The sequence below is a fragment of the Pygocentrus nattereri genome, chromosome 22 (genome assembly GCF_015220715.1).
Source record: "Pygocentrus nattereri isolate fPygNat1 chromosome 22, fPygNat1.pri, whole genome shotgun sequence".
Lineage (NCBI taxonomy): Eukaryota > Metazoa > Chordata > Actinopteri > Characiformes > Serrasalmidae > Pygocentrus > Pygocentrus nattereri.
This window is the reverse complement of record NC_051232.1, coordinates 10,186,478-10,200,521: the sequence shown is the minus strand read 5'-3', so window position 1 is coordinate 10,200,521 and position 14,044 is coordinate 10,186,478. Positions and strand designations below refer to the sequence as shown.

The 14,044-nt window shown below is 42.5% G+C and overlaps 1 protein-coding gene across 1 annotated transcript in view; it reads left to right on the top strand.

Moving 5' to 3' along the window:
• LOC108410917 (hepatic lectin-like) overlaps positions 1–5,244 on the top strand; it is a 12,486-nt gene extending 7,242 nt beyond the window's left edge. Inside the window, exons 2-7 of the mRNA XM_017682235.2 lie at positions 904–1,096; positions 1,217–1,297; positions 2,796–2,918; positions 4,365–4,504; positions 4,684–4,790; positions 4,889–5,244. Coding sequence (XP_017537724.2) covers positions 997–1,096; positions 1,217–1,297; positions 2,796–2,918; positions 4,365–4,504; positions 4,684–4,790; positions 4,889–5,030 — 693 coding nt within the window. The 5' untranslated portion in view covers positions 904–996 and the 3' untranslated portion in view covers positions 5,031–5,244. The remainder of the gene's footprint in view (positions 1–903; positions 1,097–1,216; positions 1,298–2,795; positions 2,919–4,364; positions 4,505–4,683; positions 4,791–4,888) is intronic.
• Positions 5,245–14,044: the final 8,800 nt, after the last annotated feature.

Genomic DNA, 14,044 nt, shown 5'->3' with positions numbered 1-14,044 from the left:
GCCAGTTGTCACCGTCTAATGCCAAACCTTTCAGATCTCATGCAAATTTCAGGCTTAAAAGTCATTTTAAAGGAGAATCAGTATGTATATTTCTATAGAGTGCTGGAGAGCTGGTCAGTGAGTGCCTTGCAAAATGAGACATCTTGTGGTCAAATGTTGGCACTACATCATACTCTGTAGTGCTGCGGTTTAACACTGCAGCACAGCAAGCAGGGCCTGGGTTTAGTTCCCTGGCTGGGTGACCAGGGTCCTTTCTTTGTTCTCCCTGTGTCTGCGTGGGTTTCCTTCAGGTACTCTAGTTTCCTCCTACAGTCCAAAGACTTGCAGCCAGGCTGACTGGATGTGCTGAATTGCCTCTAGGTGTGAATGCAGTTATATATGTCACTGTGTCTGCCCTGTGATGGACTGGCAACCTGTCCAGGGTGTTTCCTGCATTAGTGCTTATGCACAAGACAGGGGCAAGGCAGAAGGCTGCACACTACACTCCATGCATCGTCAAGAAGGAGAGGTGGGAAAGAAACGGCCAAAGAGGAGACTTCCAGGTGGAAGAATTACCCAACTCTGTTCAAAATAATTGGAAAGAAACTTAGACTTAGACTTAAGGCCCATAAATACCGCCATATGTGCACTCGGGTAACTCCTTATTATGGCAATTAGCCAATCAGAGGCTTGTAGAAGTCACTACATCAGGTCAATCAATCATTTAAGCCTAAATCTGCCTATAATCAATAACTCTCATTTGAACAAAGTAGATTTGTCAAATTCACTTCCCAAAATATGATTACATGAAATATGTGGAGTTGTTTGATTTGTCTTTATTTCACTTACTTTTGCCTCAGTTTCTGTAGAAATTCTCATTTCTCTTTTATCAACTTCTCACACAATCTCTCTCCAATAAAAAAGCAAGACGCACAAGAGACGCGTCCCGTCTGGAGAGTCTTCATGGTTATGATTCTATAAGGTTAAAGTGCTGCAGTGATCCAGTGTATTATAGTCATGCTTATGGAAATGGACATTCAGAATGAACCTCTTCAGTCCCAGAACACGGAAAAAGTGGACAAGACCTCTCACTCATGTGGAGAGAGAGAACACAGAGGTAAGTGCTCACATACTGACCCACACGTCCACACACAGAGAGCCATATCAGAAGAGAATGGGCACTTTCATTCACCTCACTAGTCTGTTAAAGGTGTATTTGTGTGTGTTTCTTGTTTAGGGGTGTTCAGGCTGGCTGTACTGTGTCTTGGTGTGATGTGTGTCCTTCAGGCAACTCTCAATATCGCCCTGAGACTGTACTGTAAGTTCAGCTTTTATACTTTAGAACACTTTATGAACTGGAACACACTGATATTTGCTCCATGTACAGCGGTGGTCAAAAATATTTGCTCAGCTAAAGGAGGGGAGTGAGGCCCAAACTAACGTTGTCTGGTTTTTGTTGAAACAAAGCTGTAACACTTGCTACAAACTTAATACAATATAATTCTATGTTGTGTGTAACCTTCTATGTAACCAAACTGCTATATATTATCAATCTATAAGACAGACAGATCGCTCAACCGAAAGATGCATACCTGTGTTAGGTTGTTCCACACACTCCCCTAAATAAACTCCCGGTGTGTTAGATATACAAACTCCCTGCCATGTGTCTATGAGGTCAACCAACCTGAGACCTCTGCTAGAGTATTATACAAAAGTCAGAGCATCTGAATATACGATGTTATTATATATTTATAACATAATACTATAATATTTATACCTGTGTGTGTGTGTGTGTGTGTGTGTGTGTGTGTGTGTGTGTGTGTGTGTGTGTGTGCGCGTGCGCGTGTGTGTATACATTATATATCACTGTTGTCAGAACAAAACCTCATCTCCAAAATGAGAACTTTAAAGGAGAAGGGAAAAAACGACTATATTTTTAATGTAAGTCAGTGGAACCAGACTTTTTTTCCAAGTCATTTTGGGCCGTTTCTTTTGCTGTCCTTTACACACAATGTAAAGGACAGTAGGCATTTTCAAAATATGGCCAAAACTGAAAAATGACAGAAATGGAGATGCAATGGAGATTTCTTCTGACAGCAGCGATGTGTATACAAGTATTCAGTCTCCCATCCAAATCATTCAATTCAGGTGTTCCAATCACTTCCATGGCCACAGGTGTTTAAAACCAAGCCCCTAGGCCTGCAGACTGCTTCTACAGACATTAGTGAAAGAATGGGTCGCTCTCAGGAGCTCAGTGAATTCCAGCATGGCACCGTGATCGGACGCCACCTGTGCAACAAGTCCAGTTGTGAAATTTCCTCACTACTAAATATTCCACAGCCAACTGTCAGTGATATTATGACAAAGTGGAAGCAACTGGGAATGACAGCAACTCAGCCACGAAATAGTAGGCCGTGTAAAATGACAGAGCGGGGTCAGCGGATGCTGAGGTGCACAGTGCACAGAGGTCACCAACTTTCTGCAGAGTCAGTCACTACAGACCTCCAAACTTCATGTGGCCTTCAGATTAGCTCAAGAACAGTGTAAAGAGGCTCATGACATGGGTTTCCATGGCTGAGCAGCTGCATCCAAGCCTTATATCACCAAGTGCAATGCAAAGCGTGGAATGCAGTGGTGTAAAGCGCCACCACTGGACTCTAGAGCAGTGGAGACGTGTTCTCTGGCAATCTGATGGTTTTGGTGAGGTGGTCATGAAAGATAGAGGAGGAGTTACAAAATGCTGATAAACACTCTCATTTGCCTCTTTCCATACATTTTCTATTTGTAATCTTTGTGTTGAAAAAAATTTCTTTCAGTGACTGACCTGGAACAGACCATCTGTAAGAACCAAACTAAAGACAGTTACACCAGCCTGATGGTGGAAAGAGATCGGTTACAGAAGGAGAGACACGAACTCCAGAGGAGGCTTTCTGAACTGGGTTAGTGGATTTTTATACGCTCCTAATGTTTTCAGGTGTATTTCTGTGTGGTGTGTAGAGTAGCGTAAACCCACACTCAAAAAAAATCTACTTAAATACTATGTTCCATGTAGAACTTCAGTGGAACATCTTTCAGCCGCGGAACTGAAGCAGACGAGTGAACAGTAGATTATTTTCCTCACAAATATTCCGGAGTAGATTTTGATTGAATGATTTATGAAACCAATCAAACCACTGATTCTTTACATGAGTACATGATAAACTGAGTTAAGGCAACAGATTACTATCCAGTTCTGGTCTTTTTTAATAGAAATGCAGGGACTTCAGCTCCAGGCCGGTGTTGCACCAGCTTTGTGTAAATTTTTTACTTAAGTCTGTGTGTGAAGTTTATATTAAGACCTTAATAAAATTAAGTTTCATATAGCCAGATGATCCGAATCCAGCAACCATAACAAGATCTTTAGCTGTCCTGTCCCACCTTTTTGGAATATGTTGACAGTAGGGGTCATTCTGCCATATTGGTAGGGTTCGGCCTCTGTTTACATGTGTCACGGTTGGCCCCTCCCAGTCCTGTCCATGTGTTCGTGTTTTGGTTTTGTAACTCCTCCCATGATTGTTTGCACCTGTCCCTCGTTTTCCCTGTTATTTAAGCCCTGTGTTTGCCTCTTGTGTTTGCCGGCCTTTGTTCGATGTATCGTTCTGTTTGTTGGCTTCGTTTGAATCTCTGTATTGTTCATTGTATTCTCGTCTGAACCCCGTTTTCTCCGTGTTGGCTCTTTGACCCTGGACCGTTTTGACTGTGACCCTGGATTTGCCCATAATAAATCTCGCTTATCTCAGCATGTGCGTCCGCCTCCTCGCTCCCCCTTACAACATGGGTGCAAATACACAAACACTAAAAAAAATAATCTGCCTCTATTTGATAGTCAAGTCAAGAGGCTTTTATTGTCATTTCCTCTGTACAAGTACACAGTGGAGTGAAATTACGATCCTCCAGGAACAACACGGTGCAAACGTGCAGACATGGGCTGGAAACAATATAATAAATATGATAAATTAGACGGACATTAGACACAGTTAACAGACAGGACAGTGCAGCACCGACACGACACTCATTCTGGACATGAGGTGGTGGAATAAGGTGCAGAGATATTTAACATGCTGTGATCTGTGCGTCACGCAGTCAGATAACAAGTGGGTTTCAAAAGAATAACTGTACATTTGAAAAAAATATGTATGAATGTTGTCTTGTAAACAGTGTCATCACTGTAACCAAACATTAGTGTGTATACTTGCTTACAGTACAGAAGGATTAATTACAGTAGCTACCTGATACTCTGACAATGGAAGTAATACATAGATTATTTTTTACAGTGTATATTAGTAACCAGTGTAGTAATGATGTGAAAGCTTAAGTCATTTTGTCTTTGGAAATTCTGTCCATAGAAGAAGCAAAACAGGAGGAATGGAGCTGCTTTGGTTCCAGTCTTTATTACATCTCCACCAGGAAGACCTGGAATGAGAGCAGACAGGACTGCAGACAGAGAGGAGCAGACCTGGTGATCATAAACAACAGAGAAGAACAGGTGAGTGAGAGAGAGAGAGAGAGAGAGAGAGAGAGAGAGAGAGAGAGAGAGACAGTGAGAGAGAGTGAGAGAGAGTGAGAGAGAGAGAGACAGTGAGAGAGAGTGAGAGAGAGTGAGAGAGAGAGTGAGTGAGTGACTGTTCAGCACTAATTCTTTCTATTGTATTATCACACTGGCAGGAGTTTATCACTAGTAAACTGGGCAGCAGTCGAGCTTGGATTGGTCTGACTGACAGCAAAATGGAGGGGGTCTGGAAATGGGTGGACGGATCATCACTGACCACTGAGTAAGAGACCTCTGAACTGAGCTGTGGTCATGATGCAGTTGCTGACTCCGACTCCTCACTGCTTGCTCTAGATCAGATCCTCTGATTCTCTCTTTCAGGTTTTGGGCATCTGGGGAGCCCAACAGCTTGGGAAATGAAGACTGTGCTGTAATTGGCCATGACATTGGTGTTTTAAGGACCTGGGCTGATTTTCCCTGTCGTGATCTGTTGGTTTGGGTCTGTGAGAGACCTTTAAATTGAGGCTGTGCAGGAGAACAGACTAGTTTACAGGTGCACTTTGAAGAATCATTTAAAAATGTTTGACGTAGAGTTTAAATTGAACTCCACATCTCTTGGTATTCCTCTTTTCAATTTGACCTGTGTCATTATTTTATTGTCTTATATGATTTTAAATTAATACTCATAATTTCTTCTATTACTGTTAAGCTTCAGCAGCTGTATGTAAAGCACTTTGAGCTGCCACCATCATGAAAAGTGCTGTATAAATAAAGATTATTATTATCATTCATTCATTCATTCATTCATTCATGGTTTATCACAGAACACCTGCTCCAGGAAGACAAAACATGGGCTCTTCCATTTTACTTTGGCCCTCATTGGCTTCAGCTCCACCCACTCATGACCACACACACCTGGAGATGTATGCACTATACAAATTCAGTATAGCATTACAGTAAATACTGGCTACTAATGACATTTTCACAGAAATTTACTGTACTATATTAACAAACTTGCCCTGCGATGGACTGGCGACCTGTCCAGGGTGTGTCCTGCCTTCCACCCAATGACTGCTGGGATAGTCTCCAGCACCCCCCCGCGACCCTGCGGGAGAAGCGGCTTAGACAATGGATGGATGGATGGATTTTAACAAACGAATAACAGCAAACTAGTAGCTTTATGCCCCCCAGTCACCTGGTGCGCAGGAGCGCTGTGATGTAGCTGCTCTGTAAACGTCTGGCAAATTACCTTAGAACTTAGTCATTTACTGGTAATGGAGACGATGGTAAAGTATTGCATATCATACATATTTTACAGTATTTTACCATACACAATACAAAATTTACTGTACTTTACTAGACACTCTGCTGCCAGTAACTTACTGTAAATTGGGGCATCACTGTGTCTGTTGTGCTAGCTAAGCTAATGCTAACCAGATCCTCTCTCTTAGCAGCATTTAACAATAAATAAATGTAAACGCTTGATTGATAATCAAGACGATGAGACGGCACCAAAGTGAACCAGTCAGCAAACAGCTGTCTCTGCTAGAAAAACAAGCCTAGACCAACATGGCTGGTCACCAGCCAAACCAGCATAGGTACTGTTTACATAATGTCACTCCACTGTGTAGTTCTCACCTTTACAAATTCTCTGGTGGGGATAGAATTGTGATTAAACAGTCTTGATTAGTCAGATGATAGTTTACGTTGCTGTGAATGTCTGTTAAGTTAAAGCGGTTGTACTTAAATGTCTGCTGTGAGTAGTTTCAGTTACATTATTAGTTATATCTGCTAAGCTACCTACAGTTAACATTAGTTAGAGCTGGTTTTGCCCACTGTTATAGTCCAGAGGTCTTAGGTAAATGCAAGTTGGCTGGTTAATCTATTTAACAAACATCCATCCATCCATTTTCTAAGCCACTTCTCCGTCAGGGTCACGGGGGGGTGCTGGAGCCTATCCCAGCAGTCTTCAGGCGAAAGGCAGGATACACCCTGGACAGGTCGCCAGTCCATCGCAGGGCAGACAGACACAGACAGTCACTCACACCCAGGGGCAATTTAGCATGTCCAATTGGCCTGAGGGAGGAAACCGGAGAACCCAGAGGAAACCCACGCAGACACGGGGAGAACATGCAAACTCCACACAGAGAGGACCCCGGGAACCCGGCCGGGGAATTGAACCCAGGCCCTCCTTGCTGTGAGCCGACAGCGCTACCCACCACGCCACCGTGCCGCCCATATTTAGCAAACAGTTTATGTGAAATTATGTTTGCTTTCATGATGTGTCACGAGTCCTGGTGAGGAAACGGACTGATCAGCTGACTCCCGACCTCTCCTCATGCTCCTATCAGTGTTCTCGATCGCCAGAATTCTAATGTGTAACACCTGTGTGTTTGATCACATAACCTCCTTAGATTAGCTTATGAGCTTTGACCACGGTCAGTTGCGAGGTACTGTTTCGATTACGATCTACTGAGCGGTGCATCTGTTGTATGATTCTGTGTATGACCTGCATTTTTCGTTTCCTCGAATTTGTTCTTGCCCTGCCCTTTGGGTTGTTTGCCTTGGATCTCTACTTATTGTGTTTTGACCTTTTTGCCTGTTTCTTGATTACGACCTTGGATTTTGATTTCATCATTAAAGCCTCCTTTGGGTTTTTTTTTTCCCGCAAGCGTCTGAATTCTGCAAACTCATTACAGTAAACAATGTTTTCTTGTGTAAATAGCTCATCATATTTTTAATGTGTGGAGATAGAATTAAGAAGAAGAAGAGACGGAAACCTGTACAAGTGTCAGTGTCTCTTCTGAACAGAACAATGAACATTTTCATTCATCTTTCAGCCACAATTCTGACAAGAATTTCCTGTAGACTGGGATTTTTACCACTCATGTGGTAAAATCTACCTGCAATATACTTACAAATTCAGCTGCTTCCTTCACACTATGGCTTTTGGCACATCCAAATGCAGCCACTCCTTTTCGCCAAACATTATCATCTGCTCTGCGACCCATTTTCCACACATTCACCTCATCTATAAATCCCGTCGCACACTCCGCACACAGTTATAGCCCGATCATTCTCGTGCAATGCCATCTGCAGGAGCCTGAAGTTACTACCACCTTAAACATGCAAGATGAGTATCGTTTTGTCTGGGAAGCTTGTATTTACCAAGTAGCAAATCTACAAGGAACTTCACTTGGTGCAGCCGTTAACATTGCGTTGAATTAAACTGAATAGGATTGTATGGAATGCTTTTGCACACTGCAAGTATGAAGCATTTTCAGCCAGTTTGCTATCTGTATTAGTATGTTTGAAACATTACACACTCTAACATCTTATCCATGACATATTTCAGACTCACCGTGCTGTTGGAAGTGCTATAGGAGCATTACAGAAGTTGTGTGGCAAAAGATTCCCACGTCAAAGTGTCTTGTACATGTACCTTGCTTATGAGGTCTTGGCAGATCGAATTTGCATGTCTAACGTGTGGTTACCATCTTGTAATGGTTGGTCATGGGCTTTCATAAAAAGCGAAACTGTAGTATGCCTGGTAAACACACTATTTTATGTTGTCACGAATATTGGGTTTGCATGGCTGAATATGAATTTTGCTTATTTTCTTATAAAATGCAGTGCGGAGTGGTTTCTTAACACCTGTTACAGTGCAGCAACGTGTTTATGGTTCTCTTGTTGCTTTTCTAATGAACAACATTGAGGCACCATCTCAATGTCTATGACTGGACCAAGATGTCGAGGCAACACTGCCTACAAATTTAATCAATCATTCTCTTGCATGTTTGTTTTGAGAGAAATTAAGCTTCTATCTTCTGACCTGAGGATGGTCAGCTCCCTCCATTGTCCGTCCTATCTGCTGATCTGAGGTGGTCAACTCCCTGCATTGTTGGTTTGGCCCTTTGATTGCTGACCATAAGGTCACACAATAACCCTCCAGGGTGGCAAGCATCAAGGATTGTTGATGTTCGCCATCCTTGCAGGGAGTCGGAACCTCTGTCCTTTTGATAGGGTAATCATCATCCCCCTGCTTAACCCCCTCTTCTTTATCACCCTCATCCCCCTCACTTACCCCCCATAAACTCCTCTTCCTCACCTTTCTCCTCCTCCCACAACTTCCAGTGTATATAAGGTCCTCCTAAAATATCCCTAATCAGACTGGCTGTGATAGACTGGCTGCGATCCACTAAGCTGTGCCCACATTTCCTGTGTGTCAATAAAATCAAGTCTATGCTGAAGGTCTCCTGACTTCTGAATCCTGAAAGCTGAATTTCTAACAGTTTCATAGAATAAGATGAGAAAAACTGACATACATATCTCAAACAGCACCAGCTGCTTCAGGATAAAATACAACAAAATGCAATAGAACTTTTAAATGCAGCTCATTTTTCAGAATTTCTCCAGGAAAAACCACTAATTTTGATCTCTCAATCACCACTAGTGAGATGCAGCATCAGAGGAATACATCCTTTTCCCTATATGGAAACCAGGATACTGGATCCTAAATGTGCACTTTTTGCAGACCTCATGGTGCAGATTTCTTTTGTGTGTTTTTGTAATCATTTTCATTTCCAGTAAATTCTTCATTAGCTTCCAAACAGAGACAGTATTTGCACTGAACTGTGAATAGACATCTAAGTGTGTCAACTATTCAAATGAAGTCGAATCAGGGAAAAATGAGCTTGTGCAGTTAACAAACGAATAAGATGTGTCAGCATTTCACTGCTGCTGACTAATGTTAACGTCAGAGTGTAGTTCATGCTTGCTTTAAAGTTGCTGCTACAGCCGCTTTCAGAGGAACAGTTTTCACTTTTCCCCCTAAAAAACTGTCAGCAGCTGAGGGCACGAGTGCTCAGCTAGTAGATGTTAGTTCTCTAGAGCTGGTGGTTGTGTGAAACATCTACAGTGGCACAGAGGAACTAGCTGTTTTTAGCAGGCTGTTTTCACATCTCCAGTTAACATGGCTTATCTAGCATTTTGGTTATACAGTGGGGCAAAAAAGTATTTAGTCAGCCACTGATTGTGCAAGTTCTCCTACTTAGAAAGATGAGAGAGGTCTGTAATTTTCATCATAGGTACACTTCAACTATGAGAGACAATATGAGAAAAAAAATCCAGGAAATCACATTGTAGGATTTTTAAAGAATTTATTTGTAAATTATGGTGGAAAATAAGTATTTGGTCACCCACAAACAAGCAAGATTTTTCTCAAAGACCTGTAACTTCTTCTTTAAGAAGCTCTTCTGTCCTCCACTCATTACCTGTATTAATGGCACCTGTTTGACCTCGTTATCTGTATAAAAGACACCTGTCCACAGCCTCAAACAGTCAGACTCCAAACTCAACCATGGCCAAGACCAAAGAGCTGTCGAAGCACACCAGGAAGAAAATTGTAGACCTGCACCAGGCTGGGAAGAGTGAATCTACAATAGGCAAGCAGGTTGGTGGGAATAAATCAACTGTGGGAGCAATAATCAGAAAATGCATGGCATACAAGACCATTGATAATCTCCCTCGATCTGGGGCCCCACGCAAGATCTCATCCCGTGGGGTCAAAATGATCATGAGAACGATGAGCAAAATCCCAGAACTACACAAAGGGACCTGATGAATGACCTGCAGAGAGCTGGGACCAAAGTAACAAAGGCTACCCTCAGTAACACACGACGCTGAGAGGGACTCAAATCCTGCAGTGCCAGGCGTGTCACCCTGCTTAAGCCAGTACATGTCCAGGCCCGTCTGAAGTTTGCCAGAGAGCATATGGATGATCCAGAAGAGGACTGGGGGAATATCATGTGGTCAGATGAAATCAAAATAGAAATTTTTGGTAAAAACTCAGCTCATCGTGTTTGGAGGAAGAAGAATGCTGAGTTGCATCCATACCTACTGTGAAGCATGGAGGAGGAAACATCTTGCTTTGGGGCTGTTTTTCTGCAAAGGGGACCGGACGACTGATCCGTGTTAAGGGAAGAATGAACTGGACCATGTATCGTGAGATTTTAAGCCAAAACCTCCTTCCATCAGTGAGAGCATTGAAGATGGAACGTGGCTGGGTCTTCCAGCATGACAATGATTCTAAACACACTGCTCGGGCAACGAAGGAGTGGTTCCGTAAAAAGCATTTCAAGGTTCTGGAGTGGCCTAGCCAGTCTCCAGACCTCAACCCTGAAACTGTTCATAGCTGTGTTTGCTAATTCTAATGTGATCACCAGTGAAAAACCATTTAGACAGCAAGAACATAAATAAAGAAAAAAAGAAGATAAATGAGGCCAAAGATGTAAAAATAAACACAAATGGGTGATATATACAGACATACTAGTGCAAAATGAAATGAAATATATTGCAAGATGAAAAACTTACTTACTCTTGGGGATGGGGGTGATCTGACTGATATTGAATTTCTTCGAGGGCAGGGGGGAAACAGGTTATGTCCCTGGCTTTCCTCTGGAGTCTGCCAGTGGAAGTATCTCTAAGGTGGGGTAGTGATGTGCCAATGGCCTGCTCTGCCACCCTCACTACCCACTGGCAAAACCACACCTTGTAGCAGTAGGTTCCCTATTGCTGACTGATTTGAAGTTGGTCAGCAGGTGATTAGACACACCTCTCTGCCCTGTCCCCCCTCCTGCCCATGTATGCAGAGGGCAGAGTGCTCTGTGCACGTTGATTTTCTGAAATCTTCTAAAATTTCCTTGGTTTTTGTGGTGTTTAAGTCCAGATTATTGTAACAGCACCACTCTGTCAGATGCTGGGCCTCCTCCTCATAGGCTGCCTCATATCAGTCCTTCAATCATCATATCATCTGCAAGTTTGACACGAGTGTTGGTAGGATGAATGGGCGCAGTCATGAATGAAGGGGGAGTAGAAAGAGGGGGCTGAGGACACACAGGATGAGTGGATGGTGTCTGATCTTCCATCCTGACATTCTGAGGCATATCGCTCAGGAAATCCAGTATCCATATATCTAGTTACTAAACTAGTTTCTGTTATCAACACTGCAGGGAGCAGATGCTACAGACTGGCTGCAGTGTGTCTGGGGCTGCTGTGTGTTCTCCTGCTGGCTGCCATCACAGTGCTGTGGTTGAAGTTCACTACCCTACAGGCTGATTAGGACACCATGGAGAATATAACGGGACAATCACAGAAGGAAAGGCTTCAGACGAAGTCAAAATTAGGTGAGTACATGAAGCTGAAGTTAGTGATCACAGGAAACTACTCTGGAATTACTCTGCTAAGAACAGACAGCATGCCCAGCCTTCTGATTACTGTCAAAGGGGATTTAACCTGCTTGTGGGCCCTGGGGCTGCTGGTGAGGGGGTTAAAATATCAGTATAACACTACATAACTGAGCTCCCTCCCAACAGATGTGGACAACTTACACTTTCGTCATCATGCAAAAGACTCATAGCTGTATCTTTTTTACATTACGTCCTTCATTTTATTTTTGGTGAGTCTAACACACTTGTGGATTGACCCAAAGTAGCACTTGCTATTAATTTTCTTAAATTATTTTTTAAATGTATTCCACTCGCACAGTACGTTAACAATCCTGCATATAAGCATTGGCATACACTAGATCTTGTGATCACGTAAGCATTAGATATCTGGGTTTCTGGTTTACATCTTGATGTTACTACACACAGTTTCTTATCAGAAGAGCTGCACTGTAACTTCCTTTAACACCAGAAATGTAATATTGTAGAGATATTGGACTTTCAGCCACGCTACCCACAGAAAAAAATCAACCTGAAAACAAAACGGACCTTGACGAAATTATATCCCTCCCCTCTTATCTCAGGAATGCAAGGTCTGATTCATATCAAATTCATTCTGGTGACTTGATGTGTAGGTCATACAATAGAATGCCAGTCAAGCTTATATTCCCCCTGGTTTGTCTCATAGTATTCTGGTGACTTATTATTGTCTCTATGTTGTAGGCAGGATCTCTGGATGGGTGGGATAGCTCTCCTTCTGCATGATTCAGCACGGCGATAGCCAGTTCTAGAGTCGGTTGGCATAGCACTTAACAAGCTTGGAGGAGAAGGCTGAGATGGCTAATAGTGTTGTATTATCAGCAGTTTAAAGGAATGGAGTAGAACTTCAAATATCTCAGAGGAAGCTTGTACTAGCCCTCCCCGCTTGGTACAATCATAGTGTTTAGAACACGATTCTCAAAAATGGTCAAGAGCAAAACTACACAATTCATCCTTCACCTAACTGTCGTCCTGGTGGGAGACGGTTAAAAGGTCTCCTGTTTGTTCCTGCTATCCAGACTTTTCCTTCACTGGCACAGCTCCTCAGCCTCTTTCCCCTCACAACGACAGGCAGCCAGGATGCTATAACCCCTTTTCCAAAAACGTTGGGATGCTGTGCAGAATGTCAATAAAAAATATGCCCATTTTGAAGTTGATGTCAACAGCACATTTCAAAAAAGTTGGCACAGTGTCATGTTTACCACTGTGTTTCATCATCTCTTCTTTTAACAAACTCTGTAAGCATGAGAACTGAGGAGATCAATTGCTGTAGTTTTGAAACATTTGAAATGTTTTCCTGTTCTCGTTTGATATCGAATTTCAGCTACTCATCGGTTTGGGGTCTCATTTGTCGTATTTTTCATTTCATAATGTGCCACATGTTATCAGTAATGACAAATCTGGACTGCAGGCAGGTCAGTTTAGCTCCGGGGCTCTTTTTATATGGAGCACTGCTGTGAATGTGGCTTGGCATCGTCTTGCTGAAATGATCAAGGCCTTCCCTGAAAAAGACGTCGTCTGGATGGAAGCATATGTTGCAAAACATGTATATTTTATTTATTTATTTATTGTTTTGATCCCACAACCGGGGAAATTCCACCTCTGCATTTAACCCATCCGTGAAGTGAAACACCACATACACACTAGTGAACACACACACTGCCCCCTTGTGTTATTGTTTAGCATTAATGGTGGCTTCACAGATGTATGTCACCCACGCCATGTGCACTAATGCTCCCCTATAACATTAGGTGAGTACATGAAGCTGAAGTTAGTGATCACAGGAAACTACTCTGGAATTACTCTGCTAAGAACAGACAGCATGCCCAGCCTTCTGATTACTGTCAAAGGGGATTTAACCTGCTTGTGGGCCCTGGGGCTGCTGGTGAGGGGGTTAAAATATCAGTATAACACTACATAACTGAGCTCCCTCCCAACAGATGTGGACAACTTACACTTTCGTCATCATGCAAAAGACTCATAGCTGTATCTTTTTTACATTACGTCCTTCATTTTATTTTTGGTGAGTCTAACACACTTGTGGATTGACCCAAAGTAGCACTTGCTATTAATTTTCTTAAATTATTTTTTAAATGTATTCCACTCGCACAGTACGTTAACAATCCTGCATATAAGCATTGGCATACACTAGATCTTGTGATCACGTAAGCATTAGATATCTGGGTTTCTGGTTTACATCTTGATGTTACTACACACAGTTTCTTATCAGAAGAGCTGCACTGTAACTTCCTTTAACACCAGAAATGTAATATTG